The sequence below is a fragment of the Ovis aries genome, chromosome X (genome assembly GCF_016772045.2).
Source record: "Ovis aries strain OAR_USU_Benz2616 breed Rambouillet chromosome X, ARS-UI_Ramb_v3.0, whole genome shotgun sequence".
Classification (NCBI taxonomy): domain Eukaryota; kingdom Metazoa; phylum Chordata; class Mammalia; order Artiodactyla; family Bovidae; genus Ovis; species Ovis aries.
Genome location: NC_056080.1, coordinates 126522721 through 126541623, shown reverse-complemented (window position 1 = coordinate 126541623; position 18903 = coordinate 126522721). Strand labels below are relative to the sequence as shown.

Below are 18903 nucleotides of genomic sequence, written 5' to 3'. Positions count from 1 at the left end.
AAGCACTCAGTACATATTTGTTAAATGAATGGATTATATTAAACAGAAAACAGATTTATTGCACACATTCATCCAAGTAATGTTTTATCCTTAAGTCATAGTCTCATGATTCACTGAAAATTTTTGGACTGTTGCTTCAGTTCTGCTTTATTCTTCACAGAACTTTTTCTCATGAATGGCAAGTGTTTATCTTAATCTGAGAACAGTGCTTAAACATGTCCTTAATCATTTATACTAAATGACTTCAGAAGAGTCAGATTTGACTTTATGTTTATGTATGTTGGTGATGGGCAGGGAGGCCTGGCATGCTGCAATTCATGGGGTCATAAAGAGTCAGACACGACTGAGCAACAGAACTGAACTGATATGTGTAACATCTACCATTGTTTTTAGCTCATTTCCAGAATTATGTGGTAGGCCTTTTATTATACTATATCCAGATATAAGCAGAATAAAAGTTTCTCTGCATTTTTGCGTGGAATTGATTTCTTAAGTTTAGTTCTTCTATCTCATTGGTAATAGCTTTTACTTTCTTTTAGAAGAGAACTAGCCACAAATGCTATTTAGCCCTGTATGAAAATAATAGGACCACAAAGTGATTGAGAGAGAATATCAGGTATTTGTAAGGCTTGGTCTGGAGTCATCTAGAATGTCATTGTGCTTCTAACATCTTACACCAGTCACTAAGCATGATATAATAGGGTGAAATGTGGGTTTAGGAGTTTGGGTATCTTTCTTACAGTGTCTTCTCTTTGGGGATTGACTTCTAATGACTTCTAATTTACAGGTTTTCCTGGAATTCCAGGACCTCCGGGAGCACCTGGATCACCTGGAAGAATCGGTCTTGAAGGTCCTTCTGGGCCACCAGGCTTTCCAGGACCAAAGGTCTGAGACATTTTACTTCCTTCTTTCTTCTTTTTCTATTTCCCCTACCTTTCTTGTGTTGTGCTTAGTTGCTTGGTTGTGTCCGATTCTTTGCAACCCCATGGACTGTAGCCCACCAGGCTCCTCTGTATATGGGATTCTCCAGGCAAGAATACTGGAGTGGGCTGCCATGCCCTCCTCCAGGGGATCTTCCCAACCCAGGGATCGAACCCACATCTGCTGCATTGCAGGTGGATTCATTACCTTCTGAGCCACCAGGGAAGCCTTTCCTTCCCTTAGCCTTCTCTATTTTGACTTAGACATCATCCCAAGTCTTTACTATATAAATAGAACTTAACTTACTGCATTTTTATTTAAAAATATTTAACTCCAAACACTTTTTTTAATAGTCCAAGAGGTCGAATTTGAAGCAAAATTTAGAAAAAATTCTGAACCTGTTTTAGAATGACTGGTTATTTGATGAGAATGAGAAAATACAGTCGTCAGCTTCCTCTGTGCTTTTCCGTAGTATCGCTATTCCACTTAATCTCTGCCCATGTCCGTATGGTGGTTGGTTTAAATGGTGTTGAATATCACAAGTGGGCTTCACTGGTAGCTCAAGCAGTAAAGAAACCGCTTGCAATGTTAGAGACCTGAGTTTGATCCCTGGGTCGGGAAGATCCCCTGGAGAAGGGAATGGCAACCCACTCCAGTATTTTTGCCTGGAAAAATCCCATGGACAGAGGAGTCTGGCGTGCTACAGTCCTTGGGATCACAAAGAGCTGAACATGACTAAGTGACTAATACACACACACACACACACACACATATCATGTCAAGCACTTCTCATACTTTTTCCTCTGTTCCATCCCAGATACATAATTCAAATCACTGCTATTGACTTAGTAATAATAATACTGTGTTTAAGTTGGTTTCCTCTCCTCTTATTATATTTTATCTGATCTAGAATTTTCCTTAGTCATCTTCAGCAAATTATTGTGGTATATAATTATCCTAACTGTTCCTGTATTTTCTCTATGCTTAATTAATTTAAATTTCCTGTGTTTTTATCATTACTACCTTTTTTCCGATGGAAAGAAACATTGATCATGACCACAGATCTCATGAGAAATCACTTCTCTAGTGATTGGTTTTATTTTATTATAAACCTTTTCAAATGAATGCAAAACTGCACAGAATAATAACAATGAGCTTTCGTATACCCATCACTCAGATGCCAAATTATCAAGATTTTATCATATTTGCTGCATCTACTCTTTTTTTTTCCCTTGCTGAAGGATTTTAACCTAAATCTGAATATTGTATCATTTCACATATAAATGTATATGTGTTTTGCTCAGTCACTCAGTCATGTCTGACTCTTGTGACCTCATGAACTATAACCCACCAGGCTCCTCTGTCCACGGGATTTTTCAGGCAAGAATACTAGAGTGGGTTGCCATTTCCTCCTGCAGGGGATCTTCCCAACCCAGGGGTTGAACTCATGTCTCCCGTATCTCCTGCATTGGCAAGTAGATTCTTTACCACTGAGCCAGCTGGAAGGCCCATAAATACATATAATACTTCAGTATTCACCTCTAAGTAAATGGTCATTTTATACAAAACCCAAAATTCCATTATTATTCTTAGTCAAATATAAAGTAATCACCTAATCTGTAATCTGGAGAAGGCAGTGGCAACCCACTCCAGTACTCTTGCCTGGAAAATCCCATGGACGGAGGAGCCTGGTAGGCTGACTCTCACGAAGAGTCAGACACAACTGAGTGACTTCACTTTCACTTTTCACTTTCATGCATTGGAGAAGGAAATGGCAACCCACTCCAGTGTTCTTGCCTGGAGAATCCCAGGAATGGCAGAGCCTGCTGGGCAGAGCCAGCAGCAGCAGCAGCAGCAGCAGCAGCAACCCGTGATCGCATTTCCTCACTTGGGTTCTTTAGTTTCATGCTCTCTCAGATATTTCTTTCTTGTCCTGAAACCAGACCAAATAATTCAATTTGTTTTACTAAGCCCTGTTTCCTGTCCTTCCAAATGTTCTGTACTGCATACCAATTACTTTTCATTTATTTATCCTATTCCCTGTATCATAGCTGGGGGGAATATTACCTTGTATTGTCTGCTTTAAATTCTCTATAGTAAACAGTAAACACCAAGAAAGTCATGGGAATTTTGTTGTGTTTTATCATGTGTATGCTTTAGGGAGAACCAGGATTTGGGCTACCTGGGCCACCCGGGCCTCCAGGACTCCCAGGTTTCAAAGGAATACTTGGTCCAAAAGGGGATCGTGGTTTCCCAGGACCTCAAGGTCCTCCAGGACAAGCTGGCTTGGATGGGCTACCTGGACCAAAAGGTATGGAAGTATTTGCTGCTTCTCAATTTGCTTTTAACTTTTGAAGAAATTGTAACTGTTGGGAAATTTTATGGGTGATAAATCCAATTAACTAGAAAGCCCATGTTACTCCCCATCATGGCTTTTTAAAAATCCTCCATTGATATTTTTGTGTTTTATTTCATTGTATAGGTGATATGTATGTATTGAAGTAACACTTTTATAAGAAGTTTTTGCTTTATCTCTCTCCATCTACTATGTTCCTCCACATCACATGTATAGTTATTTTTTTAGTTATTTATCCTTCTGGTGTTCCTTCATACAAATACAAGTCAATAGGAATATATATATATATATATATATATATATATATATATATATATATATATATCTCCTACCTTTCTCGAAAGATAGAGTACTACCTTTTGACTCTTTGCATTTTACTTATTTCATTTAACTTTATATTCTAGAGATCCCTCTATATTAGTGTATAGAGATCATGATTAAAAAAAAAAAATTGCCTAGTATTGAATTGCTTGGGTATACCATGGTTTGTTCTACCAGTTGCTAGTTGCTAGATTGGGATTTTAGCAATTTTCTTATTAGAAATAATGCTGCAGTGAATAATCTTGTATATATGTAATTTCATATGTGTAATGTTAGCACAGAACAGTAAAAATGGATTTTCTGAATGGAAGGACAAATGCATTTCTATATATTGACAGATTCCTCTCCAGTTGTACCCCTTTACACTCCCAGCAAAAATGTATGAGTGTGCTTGTTCCCCCACAGCCTTGCTAAATGAGTATGTTGATGACCTCTTGGATTTTTTGCCAAACTGTTGGAAACAACTAGGTGTCTCAGTATAGTTTTCTAAACATTTTATTGCGAGAAATTTCAAACACACATAAAATATTAACAAGAATTGTTCAGGGAAAATCCATATATCTACCACCTAGATTCTACAATTAGTATTTTTTCCCCCTCTCTTCCAACATTTAATTTTTAAAAATTGTATGTATACAACAAAGTAGAATTTGATAGTGACTACTTTATACCCACCATTGATATGCTACTATCAACATTTTACTATGTAAGATTTGTCAAATATTTGTCCATCCCTTTTTCCTTTCATTGACTTATTTTTAATGCAACTCAGAGTAAACTACAACAGCAACAACTTCGCCTTCAGTACTGCTGTATGCTTGTCATTCATTGTAATTCTATGGTGGTTCTTTTTCTTTGATACAAATTCACAATAAATGAAATGTGCAAATCTTAAGGGTACATTTTCTGGATTTTAGCAGATACATAATTCTGTGTCTCCAAACCCCTATCAACATTTAATGCTAGAAATTTCCCTTTTGCCCCTTTCCTCAGTTCTTACCCTAACATCCACAATGGCAACCATACTGTAATGATTTTTATCATAAATTAATTCTGTATATTTTAGAAATCCATTTGGAATTATACAGCATGTACTTCCTTTGTAAGGCTTCTTTTGCTCAGACTATTGTTTTTGAAATCCATTCATGTTGTTGTGTTTATCAGTAGTTCTTTATTTTTTTTATTGAGCGTTTTGTTGTACAAGTATATCAAAGTTTGTCTGTCCATTCAGTGTTGATGGATACCTGGACTGTGTCAAGTTTTTATTATTATTAGGGAAATTCTTAAGAACATTATTTTACAAATTTTTTATGGGTATATGCTTTCATTATGCTTGATTAAGTACCTGAGAGGAGAAATGTTGGGTCATAAGAGAAATGTGTGTTTGTTGTAAGAGAAACCACTAGACCTTTCTCAGGGAAGTCTTGTACTCTATTCATAGGAATGTAAATTGGTATAGCCACTATGGAAAACAGTATGGAAGTTTCCCAAAAAACTAAAAATAGAACTACCATATTGATCCAGCAATCCTACTCCTGGGCATATATCCAGAGAAAACTATAATTCAAAAAGACGCATGCCTCCTAATATTCATTGCAGTGTGTGCATGCTAAATCGCTTCAGGTGTCCAACTCTGTGTGACCCTATGGACTATAGCCCACCAGGCTCTTCTGTCCATGGGATTATACAGGCAAGAATACTGAAGTAGATTGCCATGCCCTCCTCCAGGGGATCTTGCTGACCCAGAAATTGAACACATTGTATTTTACATCTCTTGTATTGGCAGGCAGGTTCTTTAGCACTGGCGCCACCTGGGAAGCCCATTCATGGCAGTACTATTCACAACAGGGCTTCCCAGGTGATGCAGTGGTAAAGAGTCTGCCTTCCATTTTAGGAGACTCAAGAGATACCCTGGAGGAGGAAACAGCAACCCACTTCAGTATTCTGCCCTAGGAAATCCCATGGACAGGGGAGCCTGGTGGGCTACATTCCATGGGGTTGCAAAGAGTCATGACTGAGCACATGTGCACACACAGTTGAAAAAAAAAAGCAAAATGAAGTTTTGCCATTTCCAACAACATGAATGGACTTGGAGGATATTATGCTTAGTGAAACAAATCAGACAGAAAAAGACAAATACTGTATGACAGGGCTTATATGTAGAATCTAAAAAAAAAAAACTGATGAATATAACAGAGGAAACAGACTCTCAGATATAGAAAACAAACTAGTGGTTATCAGTGGGGAGGGGTAAGATAGGGTAAGGGATTAAGAGGTAGAAACTATGTATAAAATAAGCTGCAAGGACATACTGTACAGTACCAGAAATATAGCCAGTATTTTTATAATAGCTATAAATGGACTATATAACCTTTAAAATTGTGAATCACAGTACAGTTGTTCTATAATACTGACTATTGTACTACAGAAACCCACACAAAATTATAAAGTAGCTTTCTACCACTTAAAAAATAAATTTTTTAAATAAATAACTACAAATTGAAAAAACATTGTGAATCACTATGTTGTACACCTGAAACTTATATAATACTGTAAATCACCTATACCTCAGTAGTAAAAAAGAAACTACTAGACCTTTCCCCAAAATGGTTGTATCATTTTCTAACCAATACAGTATGAAAGTTTCAGTTGTTCTGCATTCTCTCCAGCATTTGCTGTTATCGATCTTTTCATTTTTGAATTTTAGCATGTTGGTAATGTATATTGGTTTCAGTTTGCATTTCCCTGATGACTATTGATGTTGAGCTCTTTTGCATGTATGTGTGGATTATTTACACATTCAGATATTTTTCCAACTTTGAAATATGGTTTGTTCCCCGTTTTATTGATAAGTTGAAAGTGACCTTTACATATCGTGCATGCTGGTTCTCTGTAAAATATGTTTATGAGTATTTTATTCCTGTCTGGCTTGCCTATTCATTTTATTATCAGTGGATTTTGATGAGCAAAAGTTTTAATTTTATTGATTTTTCATAAATTTATCAGTTTTTTATTGTATGATTATTATTTTCTGTGTTTTGCCTAAGAAAACTTTCCCTGTTCCAAAGTTACAAATATATTCTGTTTTATTTTTGTAAGTTTTACAGTTTTAGCTTTTATATTGGAGACTATCTATCATCCATTTAAAATGATTTTTGCTTAGCATCATTTATTTAAAATAGCTCTTTACCCATTGAATTATGTTGGTGCCTTTGTCAAAAATCAAATAATTTTTTATGTGTAGGTGTATTTCTGTGCTGTCAATTATACCTATCTATTTTACTATCCTAAGTCAGTAGCAACTGTTTAAATTACAGTAGTTTTATAGTGTGACTTGATGTCAGATAATGTAAGTTCTCCAACTTTGTTCTTTTTAAAAAATTTATTTGGATATGCTAGATCCTTTGCCTTTACTTTCAGGATAATTTAAATTTATAGTTAAAATAATGGTATTTCCATTATTATGAGTGAAATAGGCCATCTTTTCATATGTTTAAAGAATATTTTTTTTTTCATGTAAACGGCTCATGTCCTTTGTTCATTTCTTTATTGGTTTCTTCTATCCCCTTGATTTTTATTTCCCTAATTATATATATGAATAGAATTCATCTTAACTGGTTTGGTGATTGTTTCTTTTTTCCTTTCTGGCTTGCAAGGAACTAGACTCTCCTGGTAAACAGTTTCACCCTCTGAGAAAAGTCTGAACAACCCCATGCTCCTGAAAAAAATTGGATTGATTCCCATTAAAGCAACAGAACAGCAGAACAAAATTTAACCAGGCTATATTTTGCCAGCACAGGCCCCAGATTGAACCAATACAAATTCTCAGATAAGCACTTTTAAAAATACCTTCCTGGCAGTCCTAAGATGGTGGAGGAATAGGACGGGGAGACCACTTTCTCCCGCACAAATTCATCGAAAGAACATTTGAACACTGAGCAAATTCTACAGGAGAACTTCTGAATGCTGGCAGAGGACATCAGGCACCCAGAAAGGCAGCCCATTGTCTTTGAAAGGAGATGGAGAAGTCTTGAGGCTACTGTAGGAATAAGACTGAAAACCAGAGGCAGGAGGCTTAAGTTCAAATCCTGAGAACACCAGAGAACTCCTGAATCCAGGGAACATTAATCGATAAGAGCTCATCAAAAGCCTCCATTCCTACACTGAAACCAAGCACCACCCAAGGGCCAACAAGTTCCAGAGCAAGACATACCACGCAAATTCTCCAGCAACACAGGAACATAGCCCTGAGCTTCAATATACAGGCTGCCCAAAGTCACACCAAACCCACTGACATCTCAGAACTCACTACTGGACACTTCATTGCACTCCAGAGAGAAGAAATCCAGCTCTACCCACCAGAACACCGACACAAGCTTCCCTAACCAGGAAACCTTGACGAGCCACCCGTTCAACCTCACCCACAGTGAGGAACCTCCACAATAAAGAGGAACCACAAACTGCCAGAATATGGAAAGGCCACCCCAAACACAGCAATCTAAGCAAGATGAAAAGGCAGAGAAATACCTAGCAGGTAAAGGAACAGGATAAATGCCTACCAAATCTACCTGATTAAGAATCTACCTGATAAAGAATTCCAAATAATGATGGTGAAAATGATCCAAAATCTTGAAAACAAAATGGAGTAACAGATAAATAGCCTGGAGACAAGGATTGAGAAGATGCAAGAAATGTTTAACAAGGTCCTAGAAGAAGTAAAAAAGAGTCAATATAATGAATAATGCAATAAATGAGATCAAAAACACTCTGGAGGGAACCAACAGTAGAATAACAGAGGCAGAAGATAGGATAAGTGAGGTAGAAGATAGAATGGTAGAAATAAATGAAAAAAAGAGGAAAAAAGAATTAAATTAGGACAACCTCAGAGACATCTGGGATGATGTTAAATGCTGCAACCTTCGAATCATAGGAGTCCCAGAAGAAGAAGACAAAGAGAAAGACCATGAGAAAATACTTCAGGAGATAATAGTTGAAAACTTACCTAAAATGGGGAAGGAAATAGGCACCCAAGTCCAAGAAACCCAGAGAGTCTCAAATAGGATAAACCCAAGGTGAAACACCCGAAGACACATATTAATCAAATTAACAAAGATGAAACACAAAGAACAAATATTAAAAGCAGCAAGGGAAAAACAACAAATAACACACAAGGGGAATCCCATAAGGATAACAGCTGATCTTTCAATAGAAACTCTTCAGGCCAGGAGGGAATGGCAAGACATACTTAAAGTGATGAAAGAGAAAAACCTACAGCCCAGATTACTGTACCCAGCAAGGATCTCATTCAAATATGAAGGAGAAATCAAAAGCTTTACAGACAAGCAAAAGCTGAGAGAATTTAGCACCACCAAACCAGCCCCTCAACAAATGCTAAAGGATCTTCTCTAGACAGGAAACACGGAAAGGGTGTATAAACTTGAACCCAAAACAGCAAAGTAAATGGCAACGCGATTATACTTATCAGTAATTACCTTAAATGTAAATGGGTTGAATGCCCCAACCAAAAGACAAAGACTGGCTGAATGGATACAAAAACAAAACCCCTATATATGCTGTCTACAAGAGACACCTCAAAACAAGGGACATATACAGACTGAAAGTGAAGGGCTGGAGAAGGATATTTAACACAAATAGAGACCAAAAGAAAGCAGGAGTAGCAATACTCATATCAGATAAAATAGACTTTAAAATAAAGCCTGTGAAAAGAGACAAAAAAGGATACTACATAATGATCAAAGGATCAGTCCAAGAAGATATAACAGTTATAAGTATATATGCACCCAACATAGGAGCACCGCAGTATGTAAGGCAAATGCTAACAAGTATGAAAGGGGAAATTAACAATAACACAATAATAGTGGGAGACTTTAATACCCCACCTACACCTATGGATAGATCAACTAAACACAAAATTAACAAGGAAACACAAATTTTAAATGACACAATAGACCAGTTAGACCTAATTGCTATCTGTAGGACATTTCACCCCAAAACAATGAATTTCACCTTGTTTTCAAGTGCACATGGAACCTTCTCCAGGATGGATCACATCCTGGGCCATAAATCTAGCCTTGGTAAATTCAAAAAAATTGAAATCATTTCAAGCATCTTTTCTGATCACAGTGCAGTAAGTTCAGTTCAGTTCAGTCGCTCAGTCATATCCGACTCTGCGACCCCATGAATCGCAACATGCCAGGCCTCGCTGTCCATCACCAACTCCCGGAGTTCACCCAAACTCATGTCCATCGAGTCCGTGATGCCATCCAGCCATCTCATCCTCTGTCGTCCCCTTCTCCTCCTGCCCCCAATCCCTCCCAGCATCAGAATCTTTTCCAATGAGTCAACTCTTCGCATGAGGTGGCCAAAGTACTGGAGTTTCAGCTTTAGCATCATTCCTTCCAAAGAAATCCCAGGGCTGATCTCCTTCAGAATGGACTGGTTGGATCTCCTTGCAGTCCAAGGGACTCTCAAGAGTCTTCTCTAACACCACAGTTCAAAAGCATCAATTCTTCGGTGCTCAGCCTTCTTCACAGTCCAGCTCTCACATCCATACATGACTACTGGAAAAACCATAGCCATGACTAGATGGACCTTAGTCAGCAAAGTAATGTCTCTGCTTCTGAATACAGTAAGATTAGATGTCAATTACAGGAGAAAAATTATTAAAAGTTCCAACATATGGAAGCTGAACAATGTGCTGCAAATCACAGAAGAAATCAAAAAAGAAATCAAAATATGCATAGAAACAAATGAAAATGAAAACACAAAAACCCAAAACCTATGGGACACTGTAAAAGCAGTGCTAAGGGGAAGGTTCATAGCAATACAGGTTTACTTCAAGAAACAAGAAAAAAAAAAAGTCAAATAAATAACCTAACTGTACACCTAAAGCAACCAGAAAAGGAAGAAATGAAGAACCCGAGGGTTAGTAGAAGGAAAGAAATCTTAAAAATTAGGGCAGAAATAAATGCAAAAGAACCAAAAGAGACCATAGTAAAATCAACAAAGCCAAAAGCTGGTTCTTTGAAAGGATAAATAAAATTGACAAACCATTAGCTAGACTCATCAAGAAACAAAGGGAGAAAAATCAAATCAACAAAATTAGAAATGAAAATGGACAGATCACAACAGACAACACAGAAATACAAAGGGTCATGAGACTATCATCAGCAACTATATGCCAATAAAATGGACAACGTGGACGAAATGGACAAATTCTTAGAAAAGTGCAATTTTCCAAAAGTGAACCAGGAAGAAATAGAAAATCTTAACAGATCTATCACAAGCATGGAAATTGAAACTCTAATCAGAAATATTCCAGCAAACAAAAACCCAGGACCAGACGGCTCCACAGCTGAATTCTACCAAAAATTTAGAGAAGAGCTAACACCTATCCTACTCAAACTCTTCCAGAAAATTGCAGAGGAAGGTCAACTTCCAAATTCATTCTATGAGGCCACCATCACCCTAATACCAAAACCAGATAAGATGCCATTAAAAAAGAAAACTACAAGCCAATGTCACTGATGAACATAGATGCAAAAATCCTTAACAAAATTCTAGCAAACAGAATCCAACAACATATTAAAAAGATTGTACATCATGACCAAGTGGGCTTTATCCCAGGGATGCAAGGATTCTTCAATATCCGCAAATCAATCAATGTAATACACTACATTAACAAATTGAAAGATAAAAGCCATATGATTATCTCAATATATTCAGAGAAAGCCTTTGATAAAATTCAACATTCATTTATGATAAAAACCCTCCAGAAAGCAGGAATAGAAGGAACATACCTCAACATAATAAAAACTATATATGACAAACCCACAGCAAACATTATCCTCAATGGTGAAAAATTGAAAGCATTTCCCCTAAAGTCAGGAACAAGACAAGGGTACCCACTCTCACTACTACTATTCAACATAGTTTTGAAAGTTTGGCCACAGCAATCACAGCAGAAAAAGAAATAAAAGGAATCCAGATTGGAAAATAAGAAGTAAAACTCTCACTGTTTGCAGATGACATGATCCTCTACATAGAAAACCCAAAAGACTCCACCAGAAAATTACTAGAGCTAATCAATGAATATAGTAAAGTTGCAGGATATAAAATTAGCACACAGAAATCCCTTGCATTCCTATACACTAACAATGAGAAAACAGAGAAATTAAGGAAACAAGCCCATTCACCATTGCAATGAAAAGAATAAAATACTTAGGAATATACCTACCTAAAGAAACAAAAGACCTATATATAGAAAACTACAAAACACTGGTGAAAGAAATCAAAGAGGACACAAATAGATGGAGAAATATACCATGTTCATGGATTGGAAGAATCAATGTAGTGAAAATGAGTATAACCCAAAGCAATCTATAGATTCAATGCAATCCCTATCAAGCTACCAATGGTATTTTTCAGAGAAGTGGAACAAATAATTTCATAATTTGTATGAAAATACAAAAAACCATGAATAGCCAAAGCAATCTTGAGAAAGAAGAATGGAACTGGAGGAATCAACCTGCCTGACTTCAGGATACACTACAAAGCTACAGTCATCAAGACAGTGTGGTACTGGCACAAAGACAGAAATATAGATCAATGGAACAAAATAGAAAGCCCAGAGATAAATCCACGCACCTATAGACACCTTATCTTCCACAAAGAAGGCAAGAATATACAGTGGAGAAAAGACAATCTCTTTAACAAGTGGTGCTGGGAAAACTGGTCAACCACTTGTAAGAGAATGAAACTAGAACACTTTCTAACACCATACACAAAAATAAACTCAAAATGGATTAAAGATCTAAACATAAGACCAGAAACTAACTATAAAACTCCTAGAGGAAAACATAGGCAAAACACTCTCTGACATAAATCACATCAGGATCCTCTATGACCCACCTCCCTGAGTAATGGAAATAAAAGCAAAAATGAATAAATGAGACCTAATTAAACTTAAAAGCTTTTGCAAACAAAGGAAACTATAAGCAAGGTGAAAAGACAGCCTTCAGAATGGGAGAAAATAATAGCAAATGAAGCAACTGACAAAGAATTAATCTCAAAAATATACAAGCAACTCCTGCAGCTCAATTCCAACAAAATAAATGACCTAATCAATAGATGGGCCAAAGAACTAAAGAGACATTTCTCCAGAGAAGACATACAAATGGCTAACAAACACATGACAAGATGCTCAACATCACTCATTATCAGAGAAATGCAAATCAAAACCACAATGCATGGCTGCTATCCAAAAGTCTACAAGCAATACATGCTGGAGAGGGTATAGAGAAAAGGGAACCCTCTTACACTGTTGGTGAGAATGCAACAGTATAGCCACTATGGAGAACAGTGTGGAGATTCCTTAAAAAACTGGAAATAGAACTGCCATATGACCTAGCAATCCCACTGCTGGACATACACACCGAGGAAGTCAGAATTGAAAGAAACATGTGTACCCCAGTATTCATCGTAGCACTGTTTATAATAGCCAGGACATAGAAGCAACCTAGATGTCCATTTGCAGATGAATGGATAAGAAAGCAGTGGTACATATACACAATGGAATATTACTCAGCCATTAAAAAGAACACAATTTGAATCAGTTCTAATGAGGTGGATGAAACTGGAGCCTATTATACAGAGGGAAGTAGGCCAGGAAGAAAAACACCAATACAGTATACTAACACATATATATGGAATCTAGAAAGATGGTAACAATAACCCTATATGTGAGACAGCAGAAGAGACACAGATGTATAGAACAATCTTTTGGGCTCTGTGGGATAGGGCGAGGGTGGGATGTTTTGGGAGAATGGCATTGAAACATGTATATTATCATATGTGAAATGAATCGCCAGTCCAGGTTTGATGCATGAGACAGGGTGCTCAGGGCTGGTGCACTGGGATGTCCCAGAGGGATGGAATGGGGAGGGAGGTGGGAGAGGGGTTCAGGATGGGGAACACAGGTATACCCGTGGTGGATTCATGTCAATGTATGGCAAAACTACTACAATATTGTAAAATAATTGGCCTCCAATTAAAGTAGATAAATTTATATTTAAAAAAATAAAAATACCTTCCTGTCTTTGAGTAGACAGTTCTGGCTAGCTATTTAACTGTGATAGTCAAAGTTACAGGTAGTGTTTCCTATCACCTACCTCCCCGGGCTTAGACCTGTGACCCCAAAACTTACAGATAGAAACATTTCAAATGATAAGCAATGTGGCTAGCAATCTCTATATGGAAATTGCTCTCTCACTATACTTTGTTTATAATAACAGCCTTGAGACAGAGGTTGGGAAGAAAGAGGTTGAAGCCTAGTTTAAATCTCAGCTCCCTATGAATCATTTGCCTAACCACTGAAGTATAGAATCCCCATATCGTACATAGGATTCATTCTCAAAACTCAGTAAAGTTCCTAAGGTGCTAGAAAAAAAAAAGAATTGGGGACTTTCTGCTATGTAATTCCTTTATTCCTCAAACATTTATTATGTTCTTATTGTATGCCTACTACTTTAATCACTTGAAACACAAAGGCATTGATTCTGTTCTTGAATATCTCAGAGATTGTTCTCTACTATTAAAAAAAAATCATAGAAGGCATTACCATGGTCTTGGTTATCTCAATAGAAAGCTTTATGAGTATGTATCACTAATGTTTTGGACCAATAGACCACAGTCAAAACACAGCAAGCAGATCACAGTAAAAGTTCACCCACTAGATGTATTTATACCAGTGATTGGGTATTAAAACTTAGGAGAAATTGATACAACATTTTCAAGGCAACATAGTGACCAATAATAAATTAGTAAGGCTAATATCCATCAGGAGAGAACTACATGAGGGAGAAAATGTGCTTAAGATTGACCATTGGAATCATTAAACAAAAATGAAAAGATAACTTTGGAAGCATTCAGTTTACCTCATGTGTTACTTTTGTTCAGGGCCTCTTCTAAGGTGCCTTGCAAAGCAATATAAGAGGTGACATTTGAACTGAATCTTTAAGGAAGGATGTTCCAGGTAGCAGAAATAACATGCAAAATATCATTGTGACAAATAGAATGGTGTGTTTATAAATATTGAAATAAATAGGAAATAAAGTATAATTTGCAAAAACAAATTTGTGTCATATTTGGAAATAAATAAAACATAATGTGCCTAATGTATTTGTGGAAAAAAATTAAAACTGTTACTAAGAACTTGATAAGTCTTCTGTGTGGATGGAAAGACATAGTCAATTCTCCCCACATTTGTCTGTCTATATATATACTGCATTTTCAATGAGAATTCAAGTAGGAATTTTTGGGCATAACGTTAACTGATTCTGAAAGTTAATGTTTAGCAAACATAAGTTAAAACATACTACAAAATCATTGTAATTATAACTTTGTGACCCAGTGCTAAAGACGAGTGACTCAGCTGTTGTTTTTAATATCTAAACTATATTTATTCCTTAAAGGTGACATTGGACCAAATGGACAACCTGGGCCAATGGGACCTCCTGGATTGCCAGGAACAGGTTTTCAGGGACCACCAGGGCCACCAGGAATTCCTGGACCAATAGGCCAACCTGGTAAGATTGGAGTAAATATGCATTTTGTAGCACATTTATGTAGAGGTTGGTTAGCCCCTCAATAAAGTGTAACCTGTGTTAATAGTCTTACAGAAAGCAGATCTGAGAGTTAACATGTCCACGTATATAATTATGTAAAAGCAAAAGAGCACAGATCACAGCAGAAGAGCTAATATTACCTGATATTTGCCCTCTCTGTTCATTTAAGATTGATCTATTAACAACAGTGCAGTTTAGCAATTGCAGTATGTTTCCATGGCTTATAATCGTTGCGTTAATCATACCGTTGGAATCTTAGGAACTTCTGGTGCTAATCATTTCAGACCTGAGTAGCTATATGGCATTAATAGAGCTTTGTCTGTGAAACCTCATAACATTTCTTAGCATAGGATTTTAAAAATCCTATTAAAAATATTTTTTAGGCATCCACAATTTTTTAAATAAGTGAGTTTAATTGAATTTTCTCTTCTTTTGCCCATAAATCAACATTTACTTTATAACTCATAAGCATGCTAAGATTATGAGTTTTTTAAGGTTTTTAAGATTTCTTTTTAATGTGAATACTCAAAAAAGATTTGTCAGCTTGCGATGTCATAGAGAATCATATGATTCCTCTATGTTCATGTGAGAGTTTACAGATTCTGAACTATCTGGTGATATGAATTACTTTTATCTTAATCTAGGAAGATATAGTAAGGTTCACATGTAGGCCAAGATTTTGTTATTGCAAAGTACTATAATAATATATGAAATTAAAGCAAATATGGAACATTTAGTCATTCCTTAATTCACATGAATATGTTGGATGACTTAAATGCACCATTCAGATATACAATTGTTGACTTTGAAGCAATGGAATATGTTTCTGACCTTAAATGCCAATAGCTATTTTGTTAGTTGATTATGCTAAAAATCTAGAAACACTGATTAACATTATAAAAAGCCTGAAAAGTAAAGGTTATTTTTGCTTATGTCCTAGTTTAAACATTTATTTTATGGCACATTGTACCTATTTTTAAATGGCCCCTAACATGTCACTACTGATTTAGAAATAAAAAAGAAAACTTATGGTGTTGCTTTGAACCAACTGGTAAAGAAGCACCTGCTTCAACATTAATGAGAAACCCTTCTGTCTAACTAGCATAGCAGAGGGATCTTGAGAAAAAAACAATTAATTTTTACATTTGGTCATTATAGTCTTGGCCCGCTATTTCACAAAATGGCTAAAATGAATTTATGGTTTCTGTTATGTTTTTTCATTTTGTTTCCCCAAATTACATAAGGTTTCAAAAGCATTTTGAACTCTTAAATCACTGCTGAGCAAGAATAAAAAGAGATTATTAATACCAATTAATACCAATCTGAACAAAATAAAAATACATTTATTTGTGTTTTAATGCTTTTTAAAATTTAGCTAATATTCTACAATATTTTATTCATCTAATGTCCTCTCTAATTCATGGATATATAGGTATATTTATAAAGTCTATATAGGATGGGCAGGGGGAAAAGTAATGATGCTGAATTTAATCTCATCTCTTTCTTCTGTAAATATATATTTTGCCATATATTTGAAGATCTGAACTAATATGGTTCAACAATAAATGAAGTTAACAGTGACTGCCACAAAAATGTATTGAATACATTCTTATTAATATAGAAATATTCTCAAATCACATTTTTTTACCATTGGATGACTATATTTTATATTTGATAATAGCAATGTATACTCACTTTTAAAGTAAATTTTACATGAATCACCAAAGCAGAATATTGTCTTCGTGCATTTCAAAAATACCGTAATTTTTGTTTGTACATCTCAATAACAGGACTATCAGCAAGGCTACTACTAATATCTTGATACACCTTGCTTATACTGCATGGCTGAAATTCTAACTACTACCTATTTTTAAAATAAAAACCTTATTTAATATACTTTCTGTGTTTCATTTTGTAGTAGTAAACTTACTGCAAAGTATTCTATCTTGTCATTTCTCCAGAGATATATCCTTTTCAGGCTTTTCTTTTGACTCCAGTTTTCTGCTATTATTTAATTAAACTTTACTATTTGTCACTCTTTTTTTCCAAAGCAGACTGTACGGTTTAATGCATGTTTTTAACTTAAAGACTTGTTGAATATCAATTCCTCATTTGGCAATAGGTAAAAATGCCAAAGGACAAGGAGCAGAATGCTTTTCATCTTATGCCCTGGTAAGGGAGAAATGGAAGTTGTTGGTTCTTATTATTTGGTCTGGCCAATAGCTGGAAGATAATTGCTTTAGTGAATCTTTTTAGAGGTCAGTTAAATATACTCAATTCCATGTTCACAGGTAATACCCTAACCTGAGTCAAATGTGTTGTACACTTGTCCCGTCTCAGGAACACATGCATGGCTAAATGGGTTCAAACTTATCACCACTAATGTGAATCAAAGAAAAAAGGCATTAGTCATGTCATTTTCATAGATGAAGGAGAGTACATTGTCATTTTCTAACTTTTTTGGCTATAAAACCCTTGGACTGTGTGTGTGTGTGTGTGTGTGTGTGTGTGTGTGTGTGTAACATTTTCACATATAATGCATGTTTTTATAATTTTTTTTTCCATTAACTTGTTCCATTTGGCTATCAATAAATTAAGAGCATTATACACCTCTAATGCACTTAGCCTCTATAGATATATCCATTAATTCCTGTTATTGTGTAAGATTCAGCAGAACTTTTGAATTCATATTAACTTTCTTCATCCTGGATTTTACCGGATGCCAATTCCTGACAGTAGTCATGGAAAAGATCTATGCTGTGAAAAATACAGCATAACATATGTTACTGATATTACTAATAACAATGAAGAGATCTTAGCCTAGAACATGTAGTTTGCTTCATCATAGACATGCACTAATAATTATTGAGTTCTCTGTGCCTAACCTGTAAGGGCTTCCCTGGTGGCTTAGTGGTAAAGAACCCGCCTGACAATATGTGGGTTTGATCTCTGGATTGGGAAGATCCCCTGGAGGAGGAAATGGCAATCCACTCCAGTATTCTTGCCTGGGAAATCCTATGGACAGAAGAGCCTGGCGGACTGCAGCCCATGGGGTCGCAAGGAGCCGGACATGACTTAGGGTCTAAACAACAACCTAACCTGTTAAGGTACAAAATCAAGTTTAATTTTATATCTAACTAACCTTTAAGAGCTGAAATTCTGAAATGATCATTCAAAGCCATATAAAGGTCAGAAATTAACATGAGTGTACTGCTGATCTTCATCAAAAAGTATTTTTCTGAAGTAAATATTTTATTCTATTGGCAAACATACTTATAGTATATGTTTATGAGCATCTGAGCAAATGCCTAAAACAAGTTTCTTTACTCATTACTAATATGTTAGTAGTGAATCAATATCTAATAAATTCTATTTGTAGACTTTTTTTGTTCTAATCTTTACATGGTTAGTTTTGTTTCCTAACCTAATTAATCTTTTTGCAACTTGCTTCTGCTTGGGTGGTTCATCTTGCTGCTGAACTGTAACTTCCTGCCTCTTGAACTTCAGGTCTACCAGGTATTGTAGTTCTCACTCAAAGCCATATTTTTCTTTTTTAATATTGAGAATTTATTATATTAGAACAAATAGTAGAAAAAATCATCCAAATATAATAGCATCATCATAAAAGATGCAAAAGATAGCACATGAAAACAGTTCTGA

The 18903-nt window shown here is 35.9% G+C and overlaps 1 protein-coding gene across 1 annotated transcript in view; it reads left to right on the top strand.

Annotated features, from left to right (window-relative positions):
* The window catches only part of COL4A5 (collagen type IV alpha 5 chain), a 262054-nt gene that overhangs the window by 190771 nt on the left and 52380 nt on the right, over nucleotides 1-18903 (top strand). Inside the window, exons 28-30 of the mRNA XM_004022429.5 lie at nucleotides 788-885; nucleotides 3082-3232; nucleotides 15091-15204. Coding sequence (XP_004022478.1) covers nucleotides 788-885; nucleotides 3082-3232; nucleotides 15091-15204 — 363 coding nt within the window. The remainder of the gene's footprint in view (nucleotides 1-787; nucleotides 886-3081; nucleotides 3233-15090; nucleotides 15205-18903) is intronic.